General features: G+C 33.7%; 1 protein-coding gene and 1 pseudogene across 1 annotated transcript; both read left to right on the top strand.

Moving 5' to 3' along the window:
* On the top strand, positions 4,699–5,615 carry OR5M54P (olfactory receptor family 5 subfamily M member 54, pseudogene; annotated as a pseudogene).
* OR5M3 (olfactory receptor family 5 subfamily M member 3) lies at positions 17,614–18,555 on the top strand. The gene has a single exon (NM_001391234.1). It carries the CDS (start codon positions 17,614–17,616, stop codon positions 18,553–18,555), a length of 942 nt encoding a protein of 313 aa, NP_001378163.1.
* The last annotated feature ends 218 nt before the right edge of the window (positions 18,556–18,773 follow it).

Raw genomic sequence — 18,773 nt, 5'->3', positions numbered from 1 at the left:
GATGAGGCTATATTAGAATAATGTGCATTAGGATGGTGAAGGAAATGGGTGGAAGGTAAAAATGGTAGTAATCTCTTACTTGCATTTGAGTAAACTTCTCTGCGTCTGTTGCTGTCTAGACCCAATTAAACATAAACATTATGATTTATAAAATAATTTCAGTTAAATGGCTATCAAACACGACTTGTTTGCGATTAAAACAAATGTCCTTGAACATAAATAAACTTTCAGGAAAGCTTAAAACTTAGATACCATGCACCATCAGCCCACATAAAGGAATCTTCTGTATAATTTTGATTTCTAAAACAGCCAGATGCATTTAGAAAACACTTCCCTGAGGGCACTTTTATAACACTTCAAGAAAAAGCTTACTTAGTTGTAATACTGAGCCTTTGGAACGATGTGTATGTGACAAAATATTTTAAAAGAGATTTCATTCAACAAAATTTGTGGAGGCTTTCTCAGGTATCTGAGATTCTCCCATCATCTGTGAAATAAAATGCAATCAATTTCAAGTGTTGGGCAATATTGGAAGTGGATTAGAAAGTCATCCTTTGAATGAAGAGTGAAGGTGAGGTATTTTAAAAAGTAGGTTGGAGATTGCTATTCACCAATGGGGTGGAGGTATAACTTCCATCCTTTAGCCTGATACACAGGGTTTTGGAATAAACATTTGCTTAGACTCACTTGCAAGGACATTTGAGGATATAATTAAGTTTTGGATAAATAAATAGATAACTGCATGTCAATATCTGTAGATGATCACACCAAGGTCAAGAATTGTCCTGTTTTCCAATGTCTTGGAGTATATTTATCCCCTAGAACTCAGGCACAGCCCTGTGGAAAGGAGGAAGAGGAATTACTCAAATTAAATTTCTTCCACTTTGAAAAATAGAACATCAAAATAGTAACTAAGTTCAATCAGAAGAATAAATTTGCATGCTTCATAATGTAGAGATTGTGAACTGAAAATTATACCCACCACCTTTGCAAACAATTATCTAAGTCAATAAAAATTAAAATCAAATTTGTCAAACATGTTAATTTATTTTCACTTCTGAATGGGTAGAAACCATAAACATGAGGAGGATAGCTATTAGAAATCATCTGATATGGATAAAAATCATTAAGGGATTTCTTTTTTTACAATGTTAAAAAATAGAAAAAAACAACATAAGCAACAACAATACAAAGCTATAAATCTCAATCTGGAAATTAGGTTTTATTTTAGAGAAGTATATTAATTCTTTCAGACAAGGAGAAGTCCATTTGGGGCTGTTCAGTGATGTGTGTATATGACATGCACCCTCTTTTTTTTTTTTTTTACAACACTTTCTTATTGAAAAATGGAAGAAAATTGCTTCATTAATGCAAAGAATTGTGCTCATGAAGTACAGAATATTTGAAACGTGTTGTGACACATGCAATATTGACATGATTATTATTACAGAGGAAACTGAAACCTTCTTCCTCCTCCCCAATAAAGGCAACGCGACTGCCAGGATAGAGAAAACATTTTAAAACAGGAAGACCGAAAAATCCCAAGTCCTTCTGGCCTTTTTATTTTATTCATTTATTCTAAAAGTTCTAATCCTGCTGAGAACTTTTCGCTGTTGAGATTCATTTTCCATTATAAATGATGCAACATGTAGCATTTTAACGACCTCTTCAGGTTTCTGTCTATATTCTCCAGGGAGAAGGCCCCTAGTGGGAAATCCAACCTTTACAAATCCTTCAGAATTATCCATTGATGATGACAGATGAGATGTTTCCAAGAACATTTTGTCTTCACAGACTGGTAGGTTCATGCACGGGGAGAATCTATGTGTTTTTATAAAATCAGTCTGAAGTGTTAGCCTTCTGGATTGTCCTTGTGGTTCTCAGTAGGGAGAGAATGTTCTGGAAAAGATTATTAGGAAGTGAGATTAGAGAGGCTTCACTGTGGCAATGAGTGTCTGTTGTGGATAGAGGCTTTGGCCTGATGGTCTCGTCTAAGAACTGCAATCAGGCAGTGGCAGAAACGTACACCACTTTACCTAACAAACAATTGGAATCCTCCCCATAAAGTGTCACTAAGTGGTAATCAAATAATTGTATTTCCATTTTCTCTGCTAAAGACATTTTCTCTTTAGTACTATTGTCATTCTCAATTTCTCTTGCTCTATCTCCCTCTCCGTCTCTCTCTCGTACACATATACAAAGTCATTGAATCAAACTTTTATAAAGTACTAGCATCTATACAATACCAACAATATGTGTTCAAGCACAATTATTGACAAGCCCATTTATCCTCAAGACTTTAGTAAATGACAATGTACTTCTTAGAAACCACCAGGACCTTTCATCATTCTTCCTTCTACATCCTAAATGGTTGGAGTTTAACATGGAGACAGCCTAGGAGAACAGCTTGACTCTGTATATGATTTTCTAGAATTCTCTGTCCTTTTACAAATAGCACTCCGAAGATCTCTGTAAGACGATGAAGCTTAAATAACAGGCCCAGAGATTTCCTAGAGTAATTATCTTGGTTTGTTTAGGACTGAGGTGTTTCCCAGGATGCAAAACTTCCCTTCCTAACCAGGAAATTCCTGGGCAAACTGGTTGGTAGTTGTACACGCCACATAGATCCCACCACAGTCTGAGCTGGTGGCAAACATTGATGGATTTCATTGTGACGTCAATGGTTTGAATCTCATGCTGCTAAACAACTACTTCACTAAACAACTACTAAAATTTGAGGCCTTATCAGCACTGTAGACTCAGCTCACATGGCTTCACTTACTCACTTGACTCCTCACTTAAGTGCTTGAAGCCTAATACCACTTACCTTTCTCTTCTATTTCTTGACTACATTTGCCGTAAGTGAAAAAGCAGCAGTTAAAATATTTTCATTACATATAAGGTTTGTTATTCATCAAAACATAAATACATTGTAAAAATTATGTTTTAAGAGTGCTTAAATAGAATACCTGAGAACATAAACAGATTTCTTGCCTAAGTGTGTGTAAAATGGCTATCTGTTTGCAAGAAGGCAAAAGAATCCGGCAGAGGATCTTACATCTCCCTGCAGAGCCAAGAGGATATAGAGTTGGCAATACCCTGTATTTCTCTCTTTTGAAAATTCATCATGGAGTGAGATCACGCTTCTTTGTACTTGGGATTTAGCAGAGGCAACCTAGACTGTAGGGATGGATGAAAGTCATCTATTATTTTTCCAATCTCCCTTTGATTTCTATAACATAAATTTTAATCAGGAAATGAGTAGTGAATATAATAATAAAATAGATATGACAGGAAAATTATGGTAGGGGAAAATCCTAGGGAATAAGCAGACATCAGATAATAATGAACAGGAAAAGTTGTGTTTCTTTGTAGACGAAAACCAGGTTGGTTGGAACAGTTTATTATGGATAAAAGGAGAACCAATGATTTTTCTGTAAAGTATTAACTACGTAAGTTAGTGAATGAATGAATGAAAAAATAAACAAAGAAATAAGTATGAAAGTGATGATGATGATGTTTTTCTAACTTGTACTTTGGTGGCAAATGCAGGACAGTTTTATGAAGAGCCATCAGTTGTCCTTTGGCCCCTCAATAAAAGGAACATAAGTAGAACATAACAGCTGGCAAATTAGCTCAAAATATTTAAACTATTAGAATGTGCTAGATAGTATCCAGAATCTAGACAGCTAGCCATAGATACAGTCAATAAATAAAAATAGCTGCCTACGCAACCCCTCAAAATTTTTTCTTATCTTTCTGGTCATTGTAGAAATTTTATTAATTAAAGCTTAAATATTTATGGACTAATAATATAGACTTTCACTCAGTATTTTTTCTGTTATTTCATTCAAAAGTCTAAGACAGAAGTAAAGGAAATAAGAGACTATCATATAATTTATTAATGCTTCAAGACCCAAAGGAGGAGAAGATTCTAAAAAGAGGAGACGACATTTGATTTATTCTTGTTAGACTTGCTTGCATTGTGGACAATGGCTGGCGAGAATTCAATTCTTTTTTAGGTTAATTTTCAAAATGTTAAAATTGTTAAATCAATGTGATGTTTGACGTGGTTTTTCCTTTCTTTTTTGCTGATAAGAATAATTAGTTTATGAAAGCATTTTATACAATTTTATTAAGCCATTTTTAATACTTATTATCTCAAATTTACAAAATTAATAAATGGAGGTATCATTTAACTTTCCAATTACAGAATGGCATTTCTTTGTCTGTGGCTTTGATTAAACTTCTAATATATTGTAGACCTTCTAAACTCTACAAATATAGTGAATATAAAATATATATGCACATTCTAAAAGTAGGGGCCAGTGGTAAAAGGTCTTTCCTTTTTCAGGAGGTAATAAGAACAAAAATTCTCCCTGTGAATTTTTTGTTTGTAGACAAGTCGATCTACATACAATAAGTTCTGTCACTATTCGTCTGTAATTTTACATTATTTTACCAATTTCTCAATAGAGAATATCTCATGTACATACACACACATAAGAGAAAGATATACTGCTAAGAAAAGATCCATGAGAAAAAAGAGAATAAAGAAAAATAGCAGAGGAATGGTAAGAGAATGGGTTAGGAAAAGATAATGTAAATGAAGAATGCTATATTTGGTATGTGTAGTCTCTGATTTCTATTTATTTTATTAGATAAAAGTGCATCTCTGCCTGGATCAGCTTTAAGAAAATGCCCAATTTTAATGATCTTACAGAATTGATTCTTTTGGGATTAACTAGTCATCCTGAATTGCAACTCCTCCTCTTTGTGGTTTTCTTACTGGTCTACATTATCACCCTAATTGGGAACATTGATATGATCGTATTAATCAGGATCAGACCTCAGCTTAACAGCCTCATGTATTTTTCCTCAGTCTACTGTTTTTTGCAGATGTGTGGTTTTCCTCTAATGCCATTCCTAAAATGTTGGACAATTTGGTATCTGAGACCAAAACCATTTCCTACCTTGGTTGTACGGTGCAGTGTTTTTTCTTCATTGCTTTGTCCCTGTAGAAGTCTTCATCCTTGCTGTGATGGCTTTTGATAGATGCATGGCGATTGGCAACCCTCTGCTCTATGGCAGCAGAAAGTCAAGGACTGACTGTATTTGATTGATCTCTTTCCCTTACATATATGGCTTCTTTATTAGTTTGATCTCCACATTGTGGACCCATGGTTTGTACTTCTGTGGAAACACTGAGTTCAATCATTTCTACTCTCATCAAAACGGCCTATGCAGGAAGCTTCATTAAAGAATACACCATGTGCACATTGGCAGGTCTCAACTTCTCTTATGCTTTATTAGTCATTATCATCTCCTGCATACTTATGCTTATTGCCATCCTAAGAATTCGTTCAGCAGAAGGAAGAAAGAAAGCCGTCTCCACGTGTGAATCCCACTTGACAGCTGTCACCATAGTTTATGGAATTCTCTTCTTCATGTATCTCAGAAGTCCAACAGAAGAATCTGCAGAATAGGAAAAAATGGTGGTTGTGTTTTACACCACAGTAACTCCTATGTTGAATCCTATGATCTACAGTCTCAGGAACAAAGATGTAAAGGAAGCCATGAGCAAAGCAATCAGTAGAACATTTTTGACTAAATAAAATAGAAAATTAAAATGCATAAGGAGACTTATAGTTCAGTAGAAGGAGTGGAAATTAACCATTTCTTTTGAATAATTTTGAGGAAATTTGTTATGCTTTCAATGAATAAATAATAATAATACACAATCAACAAGGAAAATGGTATAAAGTCATGATATAAAGATAAGAGAAGCATATTGTAAAGAAAACTCTCTGGGTCTATGAAATCTGATATGATGAAAACATGTGGATGATATCATCTACTGTTTTTGCCTTCCACACAATGTGAAATTCAGTAGGTTACTTTGTAAGTGGGAAAGTTTTTTCAAGGCTCTTCCACATTTCACAAGTCTACACTTTCAATTCTGATTTTAAAAGAACTGTTAGGTTCTCTTTACCTAGAATCAGTGATGGCTCAGAATTATGTGTTATTGTTTTCAAATGCTTAAATTGAATACAATTTCACCATAAGTCACTGTTATAGTTGTAGACAACATCTCTGACAATGGTATATTTTATGAAGAATGTCTTTTAAACTTTATGTAAGCAATGTTAATTAGTTGAACTATATAGTAGATGAGTTTACATTTTCAAATGTATATTAGTCAGTTAAATAAACTTCATTTACATGTGAACATAATTACAATTCCATGGTATCCATTTAAGATATTATTTATGTCTTATCTTACAATGACTATCAGAAAGTGGTAACATAATCTCATTGGCACTTTGGAATTTAGAATGTGTTTCCATAAATATTTATCAACAAGTTATTTTTAGAAAATTTGGGGGGATGTAGAAATATATTTATTCTTTTTTGTCTTCTTTATGCTTTTTTTAAAGTATGTTTTGGGGGGTTAATTGTAGTAGAAACCAATTTATCCCTTCGTAGTTCTAGCACACACATTTGCAACTTGTGATATATGTCATATTTGACTTTAAAATTATCGCATTATCGTTGATATATAACAGATGTCTTATCCTTTGTTATTTTACAATATTGCTGCCTCATTATCAAAATGCTTTTATTTGAAAGACGAAAAATTTCAGGACACAAAAACCTGAGTTTGATTATGAATGCACAAAATCAATAACCTTTCCTGTCAGGATTCAAATCTTGTTTATGTTATTTTACTTATCAATATTCTATCAGGATATTTAAAACATATGGCTAGATTTTTCACTAGGAATGCATAATTATGCATTCATTTTATATGCATGTATGCACATGAATATGTACATGCCTATATATCTGTGTGTCTGTATATTTGTGTTTATATCTATGTATGTTTATTTTTTTCAGCATAGTCAGCTTGATCAGTACTTTCCAGAACTTTCTATTTAGGAATTTCCCTTATGACCAAACTACTTCTTATGTAAAATTACCAGCATGATTATGTCTTTCATAATATTGTATATTATGATATACTATCTTTTTGTAGTATATTTTTTCCCCTTCTACTACATTTAAGTTTATAACTCTAACCTCTCTACTTCACCTACAACAGAACTGGTTTCTCTATTTAACTATATCCTCACCATAAATTGTAAAACTTAGTCAATTTGAAAGTAAGAACATGTCCTCATTATTATAATTTAAATATGCCTGAGTACTAGTGAAGTCAGACATTAGAATATATTCTTTGGGCATAGAAATTATTTTAATTTGTTTTGGTTTGTCTATTTTTCTATTGGGGAATTCGTTTTTTTGAAATAAGTATTTGTTAATAACTGTGTATTTCAAGAATATTTTCTCACTGTACATTAGTTCCATGAGAGAAGAAATCATTTCTGTCTTGATCATCACTTTAATACCAGTATCATAAATTCTGTGCATAGTGGGAGCTTATTAAATATTTGTTAATTACATCGATGAATTGACTATTATATATGCCACATATTTTTTTAAAAACTGTTGCTTAATTTCTAAGTTAGCTTATGATGTTTTAAAATATATTTATATCCTAAAGGATGATAAAGTCAGATAAACTAAAATTTGTCTTGATAGTTTCTTCACTAGTGTTATAATAAAAAGATCCTTTTTCAAATATAAGGTGGTAGAGTATTTTATGTTGTCCTCAAATCCAATCTTCTCGTCTTTTTTCAGTAAAAACAAAACAAAACAAACAAACAAACTAGACATGTTTCTCAGGTGCCCTTGCAGTTTTTGTGGCCAGGTGTCTAAGGTGTGTCTGAGGGCATATGAGCGGCAGTACTGTATACCATGTCCATGCCTGGCCATAAAATTGTCCCGTGGTTCATTGTTTATTTTATCTTTCTTGTTTTTTTTTGTCTGTTCACATAAGATTTCAGAAATTGTTATGGCCACTAGCGTTCTTTTAACTAATATGATCAGACTGCCTAACCATTCACATAAAAGTTCATGTAATGCATACATGTTTAAAATATTTACACTTAATTTTAATCATTTAGAATTTATTTTTGTATGTGGTCTGAGACAAAAATCTAACACTAATTTTCATAAAACATTAACCACCCTTGTGTATTTAATAATCTATCTTCCCTCACTAATTTTAGAATTTCAATAATATTATACATACACTAGTGTATATTTCCTTTGTTATATTTCTCAGCATTCTAACCTATTGTTTCATTCATTCATTCATCTAACTGAGTGAGTAACTCATTAGCTGAGTGCCTATTATGTCCTAGGTACTGTTTTAGTCATTTGTTGTTAAAGAACAAAACAGAAAAAGAAATCCTTGATCTCATGAGGCTTATATTCCAGTGATGTGAGATATACACAAACAATCATCACAATACATAAGGAAATCATATATGTCAGTGATCCTATACAAAATCTGGAAAAAAATTATTGTAGGATATAGGAGCAAAGGAGTGTCTCTGGCATAGGCGTGAGAGTGAGGGTAGATTTTATCGAGATGGTGAGAATTAAGCAAAAATCTCATAAAGGTGGTTTAGAGATTAGCCTTGCAGGTGCTTGAGGAGCGGTGTTCTAGGCAGATGGAATAGCCAGTGGAAAGGCTTTACAAAAATTTCAAGGTTTCCAACCTAAAGCATTGTCACTATGGCCTTGGACAATGAAAAAAAATAATGGGATATGATATCAGAGGCACACTGAGGGATGAGTGGCCAATTATTTAATATTGTTTCAGCCACTGGATGGTTTCTACTCAGAAAAATGGGAAGCTGTGGGAAGGTTGCAAGCTAAGCAGCAACATGAAATTAATGCTGTTTTAAAAAGATCAGCTCAGTTTTTGAGTTTAGAATGGAGTATAGAATGGGAGAAAGTTATATAGCTCAGGCGAGAAAGATGGTTGCTAAGACTTAGGTATAGCAGTAAAGGCGGTAAGAGGTCCTCAGATTCTGAAAATATTTTCAATATAGAGCTCTTTCTCCAAAAGGTAGAGTTGTTTGGAGGTGGCAGTCCACCACAAATTCCCATCACTCTTGTATCTAGGAACCACCATGTGAATAGCTCCCACCAATGCAATGAAAGTATATTTTATATGTGAAACTTCTAGACTGAGGTATTTACAAAGTATAGATGGTTTCCTTATCCTTTCTCCAACATGTGACAACAGGAGATAGATGCTCGAGGGACTTAGTGAACTGCATATTGTTGAAGGCAGAGGACTTAGCAGCTTGAGACCCTAAAAGACAGCATGAAACAAAACCCTTCCAGGATCTGGAGTACCTGTTAATAAATCTTGTGAGTGAGAAACAAAATTCGTAATAGTATATATTTTAATACTTCTCTTTTTGTTGATTATTGTAGCTAGTAATTCCCCACACCAGATCTTCAAGAACTATACCTTTGATTCTTTTTAATTAACCCTACTGTTTTCTGTTGTCAGTTGCTGCTTTTATGTTTATGAACCTAATTTTTTCTATTTTTATATTTATTTCTTAACATTTGGAGTTAAACCCTTGATTGATCACTTTATATTTTATCTTATTTAATAATCCTAAATATTTGAGATTACATTTCAGATATGAACCATAGTATATATTTTGAAATGCATAATTCCTAACATGAAAAGCTTTAAATTTCAATTTTAGTTTTGCTTTCTCTTTAGATCCAATAGTTATATAAGTGCATATTTTAGTTTATAAATTGTTTTAATAATTTAATATTAATTTAAAAATGTTTATGGTTTTAAAAAATCCTTGTACTCATTCATATCTTTCAGGTATTATGCTGGTTCTTTTGTGCTTTGCCAACATGAATTTTGGAAAGTATTCAATGGTTGCTCACAGCTTCTTACACTGAGAACCACATTTGTAATCTAAAGGTCAGAGGAATAACTTAAGGCTATTTAGTGTCTTATAGAGGTTTGCCTTAAAAATGAAACCTAACACAACATTTACATGGATAAAAAATAATTATTTGCACTTGAAATTAATTTTGGGTTCAGAGAACTATAGGTTACCTTTAAGATCTTGGCTCCAGGACTCCCGAGGGTAATAAACTCCTGGTTCCAGGTCACACAATTATTCTTTCAACATCCACACAGAACTCTAACTTACACATACTTACCCCATACTCTTAAATTCCAAAATACGGTTTCATTGTAAGTCAGGAGGTGCTCAACCCTATTCTACAAAGTGTCTAAGTGATACTTAGTTATGTGCCTCTCCAACCTATGCAGTTCACCTATGGAAAACCATTTAACCATTTCTTTATTCAACAAATATTTCTTGAACATCTACCATGTGCCCAGTATCATTACAGGTACTGGAGAAGGGCCAACAGCAAGGCAATTGATTTCCTTCTAATAAAAATTTCATTGCAATGGAAGAAGAATGAATTTGGGGCGAACTAGCAATTTCCTCCACAGTTCTTAACAAGCAGAAACAAACTCTTGTTGTAGGAACTGAAGGAGGCCCAGTGTGAGTGTAGCATCCTGGTCAGGCCAGAAGAGGGAAAACAAATTGAGGAGTGGATATAAATTGTCAAACCACTCAATTAAAATGATCAAGTGCATGTACTGCTGTAATTATACACATTTTTGGGGGGTATAATAAGAACGTATTTTTGTTCCCTGACCATAAAGACCATTTTAGAATATGCCGTGTACATCCGTCACATAGTGTAAATAATACCCCTTTTGGGTCAGGAATTGAGATTTCTGATTGGCCCTGTTAACAGTTACTTCTTGGGCATTAGGATTAGATTACCAGTACAAACGCTGGAATCAGGAATCTAGTCCCTGATTCATTAAAAGTGTGACCTTGAGCAAGTCACTGAACCTCTCTAAGACTCTATGCTTCTTGTCTTTAAAGTGAGAATAGCAATATTTACCTCAGGAAGTAATTATGAGAATTAAATTTGCATAGTGTCTGGCATATACTAACTTCAATAAATGCTTTGTTGTCACTATTATTTAATTTTGCGGTTTTCCTTATTTATGAAATGAGGGAGTTTTTATTTATAAAATAGGTGAGGGAGTTCCTGTTTTGATTCGCTGTAATTTTAATCATAGGGGATACTGTTTCCCTTTTCACTGGAAAAGCTAAGTGGCACAGAATGTGAAGTACAGAACACAGGATTGTCTCGTGCAGGTGGAGTAACACCATCACCACGTTTAGTGTGATGCAAATCCAAAGCAAATTTCCATATTTGATCCCAGGACACAATCAAAATAACTCAAGTTTTGGGAAAATAAAATTGTGCAAATCTGTTATTAAAAAAACAAAACTCAACTGTCGACTCTTTCTCTAGAGACTTACTACTCCCAGGGTCGTGTCTAGGGGAAGCTTCTTAATTGCCTCCTTTTCCTAAGGTAAACATTTAAAGGAAACTTCCACTGCGGACTTCCAGTATGTCTTTTTCTGTTATATGTTGTTTACCATCACTTATATAGCATTCATTTTTCAATTCTGCATCCTTACTTGGAATAGTTCTCTTCATTCTGAGGTTCACATAAAAATACATCTTATCTGGAACTATCAGGTGAAACATGTTTCTTAGATTTTATTTTTTTTATTCTTTATTAGTTACCAGTAACTAACATTAATTATTCCATATATGTTATCTGTGTGTGTAGGTGTGTATTTGTGTATGTGAAGCAGAGAGAGACAGAGAGAGAGAGAAAGAGAGAGAAATTTTCTATAGAGATTTGATTATTTGGTTATTACAAATTATTAAATCAAACTACAATTTCCAGGAGTGCACTTAATAATAATTATGCCTTGTATATTTATGTGTTAATGTGTAATATCTATTTTCATAAAAAACACACAATGAAATTAATACTGTTATTACGGTTCCATCATATTAAGGCATAATAAAATTAAAGACAAAACAGAACAAAAATAAAACCTGCCCAAGTTCATAAAATAAGTCATGGAGCCAATATCCAACCAAGGTCTGAAATAAAAACAGAATTCTTTCACTGGACTATTTAATATTTCCTCATGCCTAGTCTGGGGGAAAAATCCACATTTATTGGTAATTTAATTTGAAATACAGAGGGATACAATATGGGAAGTTTGCGTATATATTTTTGCTTTTAGATGGTGAGGAAATTCCTCTAAGTGTTTATGAGGTCCCCAAACCCTCTGCTTTTTTCCAGACCTCATACCCTCTAAGATCAGACCTAAATATTCCACTTTCTGCTTGAGTCCACCATCACTCCCTGTTACCTGGCTAACCACCACTCAGGTTTTCATGTATTTAGCTTCTGTGAAGTACTAACACCACCATCTTTTATATCATTTTGTGCTGAGCCAGCCTTGATACTGTGCAATCAGATCTGACTTTCCAAATAAGAATTCCTCTGTTGCCAATTTCTGAAAAATGCATAAAAGTGAAAAACACAGGCAGCTGCAGCCATATTCTGTTGATTCAGATATAAGTATGATCTGTTGACATGTTTGTGATCTCTTTTCAGGTCCAGAATCTCTCTTCATTTTTGCATTTCCTCTATTATCTATGATGGTGTCTAAAATACATATTTTATTAATTTTTGTTTGTATATGAACCTGTCAGACTTTAAAAATACAATGTTTTCTTGTTTAGGGAATTCATGTGTCTCAAAAGTTAATACATTTTTTTAATAAACTAGCATTGCTTGGGCAGTTTATCTGTGACCTATTTTTCTTGTCCCTGTTCCTGTGGACTGCACATGCTCAAGCAGCCCACAATAATGTTTCAGAAAAGCCAGGGCAAATGCGCAAAACACATTTCGCCTCCTTTCCAGAACTTTGATGAGTATATCTTAAGCTGAGAACATAGTAACACACACTACAGAGCATATATCCAACAGAGAAGGAGAATATTTTATCAAGTTATTTTCCTGCTTGGTATATTTTTTTGTTTACTTTTTCCCAAGAAAATTAAAACAATTTTTTGAGGGTGAAAGATAAGGCTTAACAACCAGTTTCTAATTTTTGTGGACTTCAATGTTTAAAACTTCGTTTAAAATTGTTTATGTTTATATCACAAAGATTTCACAGAAGTTCAAATGAGAAAAGAAATGTTACACTTTTGCGTATTTATCCAAAGAACGTGACAATGCTAATTCAAAAAGATGTACGCACCCCTATGTTCATTACAGCATTATTCACAATAGCCAAGAATTGGAAATATCTTAAGTGCCCATTGCCAGATGAATGGATAAAGATGTTGTGATATATGCATAATGGAATACTACTCAAACACAAAAAGATGAAATCTTGCCATTTGTAACAACATGGATGGATTTGAGGATGTTATGCTAAGTGAAATAAGTCAGATGGAGTAAACCAAATACCATTTGATTTCACTCATATGTGGAAGATAAAATAGCAAAGATAAGAGTTATAAAGATAAAAAAACAAAAACAAACCAACGCATACATACAAAGAGGCAATCGGTGGTTACCAGAGGACAAGGGATGTTGAGAGAGGGTGAAAGGGGTAAACAAGATTATTTGTATGGGGATGGAGGGCAATTATTTTTTTTGACGGGGAGCAAGATGCAGTCTATACAGAACTTGAAATGTAATGATATACACCTGAAACTTATATAATGTTATAAACCAATATTACTTCAATAGAAAAATTAGGAAGAATTGAGTCATCACAGGTGGTATATGCATGCACAGCAGCAGTTTGTAATACATTTACTTTACACTGTTGAGAGCAAAGCAGCACCATCTATCATATTCACTTAATTGCTGGTCATAATGAAACTGATTTATAATTTTATTTGCATTTGTTATTCATTTTTTAGCTTTATGAAAGTTGCATTAGTGCCACACGTGATTACTGCATATATTTGAGGATAACAAATAAACCCAAATTAAAAGAGACTTTCATATTACTACTTTTCACCCTGTGATTTCACATTTTTATTTCTAAGAGACTCACAAATATATTCCTTTAAAATGGCAATTTTAATTTTGTAAGATGAATGATTCATTCGTAGATAAAGAGTTTTGGTCAATTTTTTAATACACATGCTATGATATGAATGGTGAGCTCAACAATAACAAAGTGATTGCTATTGATTTTTACTTTAATATAATTTTATTTATATTATAATTTTCATTTTTATTCGTTTATTTTTTTTTTTGAGGAAGGTTAGCCCTGGGCTAACATCTGCTGCCAATCCTCCTCTTTTTGCTGAGGAAGCCTGGCCCTGAGCTAACATCTGTGCCCATCTTCCTCTATTTTATATATGGGACACCTACCACAGCATGGCATGCCGAGAGATGCCATGTCCCCAGCCGGAACTGAACCGGCAAACCCTGGGTAGCAGAAGTGGAATGTGCGAACTTAACCGCTGCGCCACCGGGCCAGCCTGACTTTAATATAATTTTAAAAAAACTTCTACTTTATGCATAATAGATTGATGCTCACCTACAACTCAATGTGATCCCATGTATTCTCAAAGCTTAATTTATCTCTAATATCTGTGTATGCTTAAATCCAAATGGTCATGTTAAATTGACTATTGAAATACTCTTTGAAGGGAGAATGAAGCTCATAAAGGTAACAAGAAACTGTGGGACTGGGACGGATGGGGACAAGATAGTGAGATTATCCAGAATGGTGGTTCTCTTTACATCATGAAACAAAGGATTGTATTTTATTTATAAATTTTTTCATATGTGGCCAAATTACTTTACTGAAATATAATTGACATATATCCTTGTGTTAGTTTCAGTTGTACAACATAATGATTGAATATTTGTATATGAGGTGAAATGATCACTACAGTAAGACCAGTTAACAACAGTCCCCATACATAGTTAAAGATTTTTTTCTTGTGATGAGGACTTTTAAGATCTACTCTCAGCACCTTTCAAATATGCAATATATTATTAACTATAGTCACCATACTGTATATGATATCCTTGTGATTTATTGATTTGAGAACTGGAAGCGTGTACTTTTTGACTGCTTTCACCCATTTTGTCCACCGCCCAACCCCAGCCTCTGTCCACCACCAATCTGTTCTCCCTACCTATGAACTTACTTTTTTTAAGATTCCTCATATAAGTGAGACCATCCTGTATCTTTCTCTGTTTGACTTATTTCAAGTAGCATAATGCCCTCAATGCCCATCCATGTTGTTGCAAATAGCAAGATTTCATCTTTTTTTGGCTGAGTAATGTCCCATTGTATATGTATATATATGCCACAACATTTTCCATTCACCCTTTAGTGGACATTTAGGTTGTTTCCATGTCGTGGCTATTGTAGATAATGCTGCAATGAACATTGGGGTGCATATAACTTTTTGAATTAGTGTTTTTCTTTTCTTAGGATAAGAAAGTGGAATTTCTGGATCATATAAGAGGTCTATTTTTAATTTTTTTCAGGAATTTCCATACTGTTTTCCATGTTGGTTATACCAATTTACACTAATTTATATCCCCATTAACAGTGCACGAGTCCACTTTTCTCCACATCCTCACCAACACTTGTTATTTCTCATCTTTTTGATAATATCCATTCTAACAGGTGTGAGGTGATATGTCACTGTGTTTTTGATTGGCATTTCCCTGATGATATTTGATATTGAGCACTTTTTCTTGTATCCATTGGTCACTTGTAGGTTTTCTTTGGAAAAATGTCTATTCAGATCCTCTGTTCATTTTTTTAAATTGGATTGCTTACTTTTTTGCCCTTTAGTTGAATGAGTTCTTTATATATTTTGTATGTTGACCCCTTATCAGATATATGATTTACAAATATTTCCCCCCCTTTAGTAGGTTGTCTTTTCAGTTGTTGATGGTTTCCTTTGCCATGCAGAAGCGTTTTATTTTAATGTAGTCCCATTTAATTATTTTTGCTTTTGTTTCTTTTGGTTTTGGAGTCAGGTCCAAAAAATCATCACCATCTTTTAATCACAAACCAAATAATTTTAGTGATAAATTTATCAACTAGGTACGAGGTTTTCAGCCTACACGTAAATAAGTTCCAAGGCATTTAATCCAATTTTAGACAACTTTGCTATTATTCTAAAAAACTTTAAAGCCTCAGTTTTTCAATAATTAGCCTGAAACTCTGGAGTATCTAGTCTCCATCTAATATACTTTGGTTGGTAACTTTCTTCTTTCTCCTTGGAAAACTTCTCTTTACAAATGAAGTGTGTGGCAAGCAATGGATTACCTTTGTGATAAGAGTCTGTTTATTTTCATATAGCAATGAAGTTTACCTTCCTGCCTTCTCTTATCTTTCCTGCTCATACCCAGTGATAACTATGGATTAGGTCCATCAAGCTGTAGTTAAACTATAATCCTGGAGGTTAAAACAAGCATTTTAGGAATAATCATTGTCCCTGGAAATGATATTTAACCTCTTCAGTGGATGTCAAAATCCCATTTCCAACAAATTCATTGTCCTGTTGAAAAGCTATCTCCAGATTCTTACTGGACAGAACTATACTCTGTGTTCTAAAGAAAGTGAAAGTTCATTGATGTTGATAGAATCTCTCTTTCTCCTTTGCAGGTTAAGTAAATGCTAGCTAGACTAAATGTAACAGCTTTCCCACTAAACTTCTCATAGTTTATTAAGATTGTCTATCTCTAAGAGATTGGATAGGATATGGAGATTTCTCACTGTTGTTTGATGAATGAACACTTGTGAAGAGTTCTCCATAATACCTATTAACATCATGCAAGTCACTTGTCTTTTTGCAGGAAAATAATTTGTGAAATATTGTTCTGGGAAAAGGTTGATATGCTACCAGCCATATTTGAAAGTATAATTGCAAAATATTCAAGAAGCTTTTCTAAAACTCCACGGAATCTACAAAGAAGAGTCGATCATTCCCCAATTTCTTCCCCCATTATAACTCTGGAAGAACATATCATGGTTTTAGAGAGTTTAATTATATTAATACTGCTATAAATAAGGACACTAATTTTTTTGGTTTACTCATTTTGATTCTTCAGGACATAACAGATAACGATATCTGGTAGATTATAAGTAGATGTTTGATTTGCAAAGAGTCTATATTCAGGGAATATGCATAATGTATGAATGTTTATAAGTAGTTTACCATTTTAGACTTGGCTTTGATGACAACTGTGATGAGTTTGTCCCTCTTCAATTTAAATGACTGCAAGTATGAAGTTACATTAAACATAATTTTTCATACGGCATTTAAGGCTGATGAATTATTTGGTTAAGAGGCTTCCTTCTCTAATAATGGAGAACAGATGGAAGCTGCTATAACCCTCTGTAAATATCTTAAAAATGTGAAACTACCAAACATGCCAGTATTGGAAACAAGGAATGTCTAAGAGGTAGTCTTGGAAATTTGCCTAATCACAATATTTAGTACTGGCATATTTCAATCACAATATTTTGTATAACTGCCTGTGTATTTATTCATCTTAGCAAACTTCAGAGAGCCTGTTATTTAGCAAGTATTCACAAAAGATTTGCTGAAAAGAACTGCAAAGTGCAGTTATAAATATTTAATAAAGGAAGCAATGACAGGGAGCATGGATAAAGGTACAAATTATAAATAATCAATATCTGATTTTAAAATTTATTTCTTTTTAGTTACAACAAGTTTTGTAGCTAATACTGACTAATGACTGAGAAAATGCTCAATTTCACCGATGTGACAGAGTTTATTCTTTTGGGACTAACCGGTCATCGAGAATGGCAAGTTCTCTTCATCATTTTCCTAGTAGTCTATCTCATCACCATGGTGGGTAATATTGGCATGATCATGTTAATTAAAGTCAGTCCACAGCTTAACAGTCCCATGTACTTTTTCCTCAGTCATTTGTCATTTGTTGATGTTTGGTTTTCTTCCAATGTCACCCCTAAAATGTTGGAAAACTTGTTATCGGAGACAAAAACTATTTCTTATGCAGGTTGTTTGATCCAGTGTTTCTTCTTCATTGCCCTTGTCCATGTAGAAATTTTTATTCTTGCTGTGATGGCCTTTGATAGATACGTGGCAATTGGGAACCCTCTGCTCTATGGCAGCAAAATGTCAAGGGTTGTCTGTATTCGACTGATTTCTTTCCCTTACATATATGGTTTTCTGACCAGTCTGGCAGCAACATTATGGACTTACGGCTTGTACTTCTGTGGGAAAATTGAGATCAACCACTTCTACTGTGCAGACCCACCTCTCATCAAACTGGCCTGCGCTGGGACCTTTGTAAAAGAATATACAATGATCATACTTGCAGGCATTAACTTCACATATTCTCTGACTGTAGTGATCATTTCATATCTGTTCATTCTCATTGCCATTCTACGGATGCAGTCAGCAGAAGGAAGGTGGAAGGCCTTTTCCACCTGTGGGTCCCATTTGACAGCTGTCATCATATTTTATGGAACTCTTATCTTTATGTATCTCAGACGTCCCACAGAGGAGTCTGTGGAACAGGGGAAAATGGTGGCTGTGTTTTATACCACAGTGATCCCTATGTTGAATCCCATGATCTACAGTCTCAGGAACAAAGATGTGAAAGAAGCCATGAACAAAGTGATCAGCAGAACATGTTTGACACAATAAAATAAAATTGAGTTAATTTTGTCTTCTATGTTTGATAAATATCTGTTTATCAACTGAATATTGTTCAGTTATAAGAGAAACTCTCAAATTCAAAGAAAAAAATTAGAATGACTCATTCCTATAGATGTAAGTAGCAAAGATTAATTAAAAAATAATAATTAACTTAAAAGATTATTTGAATCAAAATTCATAGGTACACCAATTGGACATAATATTAT

Source organism: Equus caballus, chromosome 12, assembly GCF_041296265.1.
Source record: "Equus caballus isolate H_3958 breed thoroughbred chromosome 12, TB-T2T, whole genome shotgun sequence".
In the NCBI taxonomy this organism is placed as follows: domain Eukaryota; kingdom Metazoa; phylum Chordata; class Mammalia; order Perissodactyla; family Equidae; genus Equus; species Equus caballus.
The sequence above is the reverse complement of the archived record's forward strand: the minus strand, read 5'-3'. Positions and strand labels throughout refer to the sequence as shown.